We start from the raw sequence: 8,114 nt of genomic DNA, 5'->3' as shown, positions 1-8,114 counted from the left end.
TAACCTTGGAAGTCAGAGATTGGAAAGGGTTGTTGTGGGCGGGGGGGGGGGCAAGAGGAGGGTTGGGCTTGAGACAGGAAGAGGGTGTCTGACTGTAATAGGGGACCAGTCCGTGATGGATGCCATCAAGAAGTGAACAGTCAGGATGGAGGGGACTATTGCAATCGGGAGGAAGGTACTGGTTCCTAATATGAGATGGAGGAGATTTCTGGTCTTTATCAGGGGAATAACATCGGAGATGGGGGCTTCTGTTGGATGAAAGGAGATTCCAGTTGGGGTCATGAGATGGCACAGTTGTGACGTAGGTTCCTGGTCGTCATTAGGAGTAAGGGGCAGTCTGATGGAGCGGCCAAGTCCAGATCATAAGGGGTCCGGGAGCTATTTGAAGCCAGGACGGTCGCTATTGTGGTCCTTTGCCATGGGCAGCCGGGAGCAGTGGTAATGTGTGCGTCTAGATCGTGTTTAGGATGGGACTGTAGTCCATGAGATGAATAGTTCCAACAGGGCTTGACGTGGGGCAACAAGCACCCAGCGGCGTAAGTCACTTGCGGACAGGAACAACCCTGCAACCAGGAGTCAGATGCAACTCAAACGCGGAAACCAATCTCGCTTTGCGCAAGCGCGACACTGCCGGGCAGGACGCTACGGTTGGAGGCGGGCCCTGAGGGGTGGGGCTTGGAAGCTTCACTCTGCGCTTGCGCCTAAGGGGCGTGGCGGTCGCACCTGCGCGAGTTGGGGGAAGGAGGAGGGGCGAGGTGACGCAGGCGTAATAATAGAGAAGGTGCCAGAAAGATCCAAAACAAGTGGCTGCGGCCGTCGCCCGGGAGTCGTCAGACGCCAGAGTCCGGTGAGGATCCAGAGAGGCCTGAGGGCGGCTGGTGGTGGGTAGACGGAACCTCTTGGGTGTTGGGGGGAGAGCGGTACCGCCCTAACAGGGCAAGGGGGTCGGGATCGGACAGCTCCACCTGTGCGGGGCGATGGGCTGCTTTGGTCGGTTCCACTTGTGGGGAGCAGAGGGTTACTTTCGGACGCTACCATTGGGTTGGAGCCGCGGCGCTGATCGGACAGTACCACTGGACGAAGCCAAGGGGCACGTCCGGACAGTGCTGCCCAGAGTCAGAGAGCAGTTGGCAGGGTTCTCTGGGATGGGGCCCCACGCTTGTTCGGACCCAGTCCACTTGGTCGGGTCCGGAGGTTGGTTCGGGACATACCACCTGGGGAGGAGCGTTCGGGCTGGGCAGGCCCGACTGGTGGGAGGACGACCGGGGTCTGGCGTCTCGACCTGTTACTAGGGGACGTCGGGCGATACCATTCCTTTCTGGGGGAAGGGGAGCGGCAAAGAAGACTGGGGTGCGAAGGTGGCCCTGCAGGGCAGGACGGGGCGGGAGAGACGCGCCGGCGGGGACGGGGTCCGGGTCCTTGCGTCGCTGACCATTGTCCCCTCCCCCGCTGTGTGGGTTCTAGGCCCTGGTTCAGAGCTTGTGCTGCCCCCTCCCCCGGGTATGGCGCTGTCCGGGTTGACCCCAGCTCCGAGCTGGGAGGAGGACGAATGCCTGGACTACTACGGGATGCTGTCGCTTCACCGTATGTTCGAGGTGGTGGGCGGACAGCTGACCGAGTGCGAGCTGGAGCTGCTGGCCTTCCTGCTCGATGAGGCCCCCGGCGCGGCCGGCGGTCTGGCCCGCGCCCGAAGCGGCCTGGAGCTGCTGTTGGAGCTGGAGCGCCGCGGGCAGTGCGACGAGAGCAACCTTCGGCTGTTGGGGCAACTCCTGCGCGTGCTGGCTCGCCACGACCTGCTGCCACACCTGGCGCGCAAGAGGCGCCGTCCAGGTATGGTTGATTGGCAGGGTGACAGACTTCCGGTGGTGTGCCCTGGCTGCGCCTCCAGGGTGCTCGCTCCTACCCTTTGCTCAGACTATCAATGAGGAACACAGGCAGGGAGGAGGCATGGGTTTGGGAGAGGTGAGCTTGTGGAATTTGGCCACAGCAATGACGTTTGTGGCCACTGTTTATGGAGGGCTTATTTCTTGCTAAGCACAGTGGTAAGCCCTTTCTGTCGCCTTATATCCTCCCAGTAATCCCATGAGGAAGTCCTGTTCGTGTCCCTATCTTACAGGAGAAAGAACAGGGTTAAGAGAAGTTAAGCAGCTTGCCCACATGTAAGAACTGAATCCTGTGTGCTTGAGCACAGGAAGTACAAGGTGTTGGGACTGACAAAGTGTTTGTTCCATAAAGCTTATGTTTGGTGGGGGGACGCAGCCATTAAGGCAGATAGCTTATTTTTAGACATGGTTATAGAAAAGCAAAGTTAAGAGAATGCAGAGAATAGGGAGTGTTTCACAGTGAAGGGAGTCCCCTCCTGCCCCCCCAGATTGGGTAACCACTTAAAACCTCTCTGAGAAAGGGATGTTTATTTATTATTATTTTTAAAAGATCACAAGTAGGCAGAGAGGCAGGCAGAGAGAGAGAGGGAAGCAGGCTCCCTGCTGAGCAGGGAGCCCTATGCAGGGCTCCATCCCAGGACCCTGGGACCATGACCTGGGCCGAAGGCAGACACCAAACAACTGAGCCACCCAGGAGCCCCCCAAAAAGAATTTACTTACTTGACAGAGAGTGAGAGAAGGAGAGAAAGCACAAGCAGGGGGAGCAGCAGAGGGAGAGTGGGGAGCAGGCTCTCTGCTCAGCAGGGACTCAGTCCCAGGACCCTGAGATCATGACCTGAGCCGAAGGCAGAGGCTTAACCCACTGAGCCACCCAGGCGCCCTGGAGAAAGCAATGTTTAGGTGGCGGCTCTACCCCTGCTGTGTGGAGGAGAAAATGCCAGGCAGAGGGAAAGGGAAGCTTTCAAGCCCTGAGTCAGTACTGAGTTTGGTACCGTCAGAGACCAGTGTGGTAGGAGCAGGGGGTACTGACAGAGCAAGAGCAGAGAGGGAGGGAGGAAGCCACTTCACATAGGGGCTTGCAGGTGACACAGGTAGAAAGTGTGGGAGTCAGGATTCATACCTGACTGGCTCGGCTCTGAGATGATGCCCTGCATCCTGTGAGGGAAGTACTCCTGGAGGAGCAGTTCTGAGAAGGTGAGGAACCCAAGGGTTTAAGGGTCAGGAGTCCTGTTGTGCATAGGCCTGGAGCTATTGAGCTCTCAGCTGGGTCATTAGAGGTGAGGTGGTGAGTCACGGAGGGGGATCACGAACTTCCTTGGCCAGAGGAAGCCCATGGGCATTGGGTAACCAGGAGAAGGGCACCACTAGAGAAGAACTGACCGTGTTTTTGGAAAAAAGATACGTGGAGGATAGGCTGTGGAAGAGAGGATTTGGAGAGCCTGCTACTCCTTGGGGCCTCAAGGAGTGTTGGGGGCAGTTCGAGGTGGCGGGGGTGGGGGGCGACATTGCAGGGATCCTGACCATGACTCAGTTTACAGAATCCAGCCTTGGCCATTGGAGCTGCTGTAGACACGAGTTGGACAGCCCCAGGAGTTCCTGAGCCCCTTCTGTAGGCATATAGTGACCACTGGGCAGGAAGCGTTTGGGAGGGAGCTGCTGTCTGGGTTCCAAGCTCTGGGGAGCTCAGCACCTAGTGGGGCAGGAGTCCATCTCCAGGTGGGAATTGGAGGCTGGGCTGGGGAGGGGCTAGAGGCCCTGAATACTTTGTTTTTCATTTTGTGAAGTGTCTCCGGAACGCTACAACTATGGCACCTCCAGCTCTTCTTCCAAAAGGACCGAAGGCAGCCGCCGACGCCATCGCCAATCAAGTGGTACTTCAGACGCCCAGCAGGGTCAGTGGGAGACAGGTGAGCCTCTCACCTGGTGGGGTGGGCATGATGGCAGCGTGCCTTTTTCCTCCTGAACCCTGATGAACCTCTCCATCCCAGCCCGCCAAGGAAGGGACTCAAGGGGTCATTCTGTGTCCACATTGCATTGTGTGTGGTGTTTATCCTACAAAAGCATGTGTCCGGAAGCAATGTATGGAATTGTTTGTGGTAGTTTTATAGGGCATCTGAATGACATCACATGGTGGGCAGTCTTCACGTGGCTGGCTTTGCTGGACACATGTTCGAGATTTATTCATGTCAGGGATCTTTAATTCGTTTGTTTTAATTGCCCTGCCAATTCATTTAGGGCGTCTCCTCTTTCCTAGTTCTTAAATTATTCAAACATAATTTGAAACATACAGAGAAGCTGAAAAATGAGTGCAGTGAGCTTGTTCCTATTTTTCATCTCCATTCAGTAATTTTAACATTTTGCCACTTTTGCCTTATGTGTGTGTTTGTGTGTAAGGTGGATTTGTGGTTGAATGCTTTAGAATGAGTTGCAGCCATCAGGATACTTTATCCCTAAATCAGCAGGCATTTTCTGACAATGAGGAGATTCTCCTAGGTCATTTACAGACCATTATTATGTCTAAGAAAATAAATATTGATCCTCCGATATTCTAATGTTTCATTTTCATGTCTCCCACCGATGGTCTCTACTCTCGGGACCCACTCATAGTTGAGTTTCTGTGTGTGTGTCTGTGTGTGTGTGTGTTTGTTTTAAGATTTTATTTATTGATTAGAGAAAGAGCACAAGCAGGGGAAGCAGCAGGCAAAGGGAGAGGGAGAAGCAGGCTCCCCGCTGAGCAGGGATTCCCGATGCCAGGCTCCATCCCAGGACCCTGGGGTCATAACCTGAGCCAAAGGCAGACGCCTACCCCAGTGAGTTACCCAGGCGCCCCTGCATTAATTTATTTTGTCTTCTTAATCTCTTACTTGAGAAACCAGACTCCTTCCCTGCCCCAGATTTGTTTCTTTTCTTGCTATGACTTTGACTTACTGACTCTGTCTGCTTGTTTTGTAGAATGTCACAATTGTTTTAAAGTGTCCTATCATTTCCTCGTGGGGTGCTGGAGCTGGTATAGCTCCTGTGAAGTGGGGAGCCCCATCACCCTCACCCCAGGAGATAAGCACGGCAGCAGCCACTGGGCGTTGTTTCTGGTTCATGACTTGAAACTCGAAAACCCTGTAAATGTGTGGTCAGAGTAGTAGAGAGTGGTTTTCAGGACGGAGAATCGAGTGAAGTAAAGTAAGGTGCAGTAAAAAGTGGGTCAGGAGGCTCGATGAGATTCAGGTTACATGTTTTGGCAGGACTGTTCCTTAGTTGATGCTGTGGGCTTTACGTTGGAGCCCATCAGGAGGCTGACATTCTGGTTTTCTTGCTGTGAGTTGGCAGGTTTGAGCACTTGGTTAAGGTGGGGTCTGCCATGTTTGTCCTTTGTAAAGGGACATTTCCCCCTTTGACTTACAGTCTGTGGGGGGACACCTTGGCACGTCCTGATACCAGAAGCATCCCTGGTGGGTTTAGTAGGCATCGATGATCTCTGCTCAAACCAGTGCTGACACTGGTGTTAATAAAATGGTGGTTTTCTTACTCTTTTCCAGTGGTCTGTTAGCTGGCACTCTTTTGAGACTTTTCCTTTTTTCTCTCTTTTTTCTTGGGAGGAGGGGGAGCAGTGCTGTGGATTCCTGTATAATTGTTTATTTACTGTGTTAAAATCCATTAGTCATTTTTCCTGAGGTTCAAATTGATTAGCTCCTACTGTCTTTTTGATGGGGCTCCATCATTCTTTGGGCTTCCTGCTCTGGGGGACTGCAAGATTTTTGGACTCACCTGTCTTTTTTCTTCCCTAGCCCTGGAATCAGCTGTTACCAGAAGAAGCCTCATTTCTTCTAGAGGGACTGTCATTTAGAGACCTAGACCTGGGTGCTGAGTGTGTGTATTGTTTCTGGCCTCTTTTAGTGAACAGAGCTAGAAATTACTTTAAGAAAATTCATATTAGTATTTTGGGGCACCTGGGTGGCTCGGTCGGTTTAGTGTCCAACTCTTGATTTCGGCTCAGGTCATGATCTCAGTGTGTCCCATCTTTCTCATTTCATGACCTCAGATCAAGCCCCAGGTCCATCTCTGTGCTGGACGGGGTGCCTACTTGGGATGCTGTCTCTCCCTCTCCCCTTCTTGGCTCTTGCCTGCATACACACTCTATCCCCACCCCCAAACAAAAAAAATTTGTCTTATCGTTTTTGAAATTAACGTTATAAATATTTGTTTCTTGTACACTAAAAATTCTGGTTATTAATAGCTTTGAGATAGAAAATCTATTTGGTTCATTTTATGACAATCATAGCTTTGAAAGTACATCAGTGCCGCTGCTGACTGCCTCTCCTGAATGAAGCAGACCAGTTAGTTACTTGTGGTTCTTCCTGCCCTAGGAGTGTGTCCCACCAAGAGTTTACAGTCAGAACATTCTTCCAAGTTACTTGAAATAATTCTTCAGTTGGTGTTACCAGTTACATATGCAGCTAGGTTTGTTTCTGTTAATTTTATGGTTGGTGTTTTTGTCTATCTAATTTTTTGAGTATGTGAACCACTTTAATGACTCAGAAGTCAGGGGCGCCTGGGTGGCTCAGTGGGTTAAAGCCTCTGCCTTCGGCTCAGGTCATGATCTCAGGGTCTGGGATCGAGCCCCGCATCGGGCTCTCTACTCAGCGGGGAGCATGCTTCTCCCTCTCTCTCTGCCTGCCTCTCTGCCTACTTATGATCTTTTTCTGTCTATCAAATAAATAAAAATCTTTTAAAAAAAGAAAAAAGACTCAGAAGTCAAAACTAATAGAATCGGGAGAAGGATGTTCTCAGGAGGATTGTTTCTACTGGCCCCCAACCCCTAGTGAGTAGGTAACTAATTTCATTCATTTTCTGTTTGCCTATACAGTGTTTTGTCTTGGAAAAATAGCAAGTTTGTATGCTTATTTTCTTTTTCTTTTAAGGCAAGATGTAGTAAGTTGTAGACACTTGTTCTGTACCTCGCTTTTACTTTACTGAGGAGTCAGCACCCTGGTAATTAACCTAGTGTACTGCTCACCATATGTTTACATTGTGTTTGCATTGAGACAGGAACAATGCCGCAGTGGTCTGTCTGTTGTCATGCCTGTTTGCTGACGAGGTTGTGCAGGGCTTTCTTCAGGGTCAGACCTGGAAGTGGGGCTGCTGGATGGTGGGGTGTGCTCTTCTGGGTGAAGCTAGGTTCTACTTACTGCTCGTCTTATGGACCCAGCCACTGAGGCCCAGGAAGCAGAGGGGCTCACCCAGGGTCTCACAGCACGGAGACCAGCCTTGAGCCCTTGTGCAGGCCCTTGCCACCATGCTCTACCTGTTATCCTGATCCTCAGTGTGCCCCATCTTTCTCTCCTCAGGCTCCCCACCAACCAAGCGGCAGCGGCGGAGTCGGGGCAGGCCCAGTGGTGGTGCCAGGCGGCGGCGGAGAGGGACTGCCGCCGCCCCCCAGCAGCCACAGGAGACATCCAGACCTGCCTCAGAAGGCAAAGTGACCTGTGGTAGGTGTCTGTGGGCCGTGGTGAATGCATGGCCGGTGCTTGTGGCCGGCTGCTGATCCCAGGGCTGGCAGAGGCAGGCGCCTGTGCAGAGTGTGGCCCACCAGTGGGGAGGTGGTGGCTTCTGTTTGTCCTTTTCCTCTTGCATGTCTCCATCCTGCCTATTGTGGAAGGCTCACATGTGTGACCTCCTCCAGGAAGCATTTCCTCACGACCTCTTGCTCTCAATTTTATTTGTTTTTTTCAGTAACCATTTTTATAGGTTTACTTAGTCTGCAGTAGAACAATGCGCGTGTGAGAAATGAGGATCCTGGAGCCGGCTGCTAGGGTCACTTAGCCTTGGCGTTTAGCTAGGTTGTCTGACCTTGGGCGGGTGACTGAACCCTTCTGTGTAAAATGAGGCTGATAGGGTGCTCCCCAACTGGGCTCGTTGAGAGAGAAGATGAATTAACCCGGTAAAATATTCCCCCAGTGCCTGGCCGGGGGCCCACGCCACGTGCTCCGTACCGGTTTGTGTGTCTTGCTGTCACTGTGCATGCAGTGTGCTTGGGACAGGAATAGCAGTGAGGGCCCTTTGGTTGGGGAGGCGACCTTCTCATAGGGTGACAGATCAGTGAAACTGCAATTGGCTTTAGATAGTGCTGTGAGCAGAGGGTGGGGAGTGGGTGGAGGATCCTGGCAGGAGCCAAGCCACTGGGCCTGGCAGACCTTGGAGTGTGGGTTTTATTCCATACAGCAAGTGTTACAGTGG

At 52.4% G+C, this 8,114-nt stretch overlaps 1 protein-coding gene across 12 annotated transcripts in view; it reads left to right on the top strand.

Moving 5' to 3' along the window:
- The first annotated feature begins 300 nt into the window (after nucleotides 1–300).
- POU2F2 (POU class 2 homeobox 2) overlaps nucleotides 301–8,114 on the top strand; it is a 109,718-nt gene continuing 101,904 nt past the window's right edge. For 2 of the 12 annotated variants that reach the window (XM_045077236.1, XM_045077238.1), the window contains exons 1-4: nucleotides 330–881; nucleotides 1,465–1,830; nucleotides 3,668–3,790; nucleotides 7,226–7,366. In XM_045077236.1, the coding sequence (XP_044933171.1) occupies nucleotides 581–881; nucleotides 1,465–1,830; nucleotides 3,668–3,790; nucleotides 7,226–7,366 (931 nt within the window). In that variant the 5' untranslated portion in view covers nucleotides 330–580. Of the gene's footprint in view, nucleotides 882–1,464; nucleotides 1,831–3,667; nucleotides 3,791–7,225; nucleotides 7,367–8,114 lie in introns of all 12 variants that reach the window. The other 10 variants (XM_045077230.1, XM_045077231.1, XM_045077234.1 and 7 more) reach the window with 10 other exon arrangements.

This window comes from Mustela putorius, unplaced genomic scaffold (assembly GCF_011764305.1).
Source record: "Mustela putorius furo isolate JIRA1106 unplaced genomic scaffold, ASM1176430v1.1 tig00000196_pilon_pilon_pilon, whole genome shotgun sequence".
NCBI classification, from domain to species: domain Eukaryota; kingdom Metazoa; phylum Chordata; class Mammalia; order Carnivora; family Mustelidae; genus Mustela; species Mustela putorius.
This window is presented reverse-complemented; position numbering and strand designations above follow the sequence as displayed.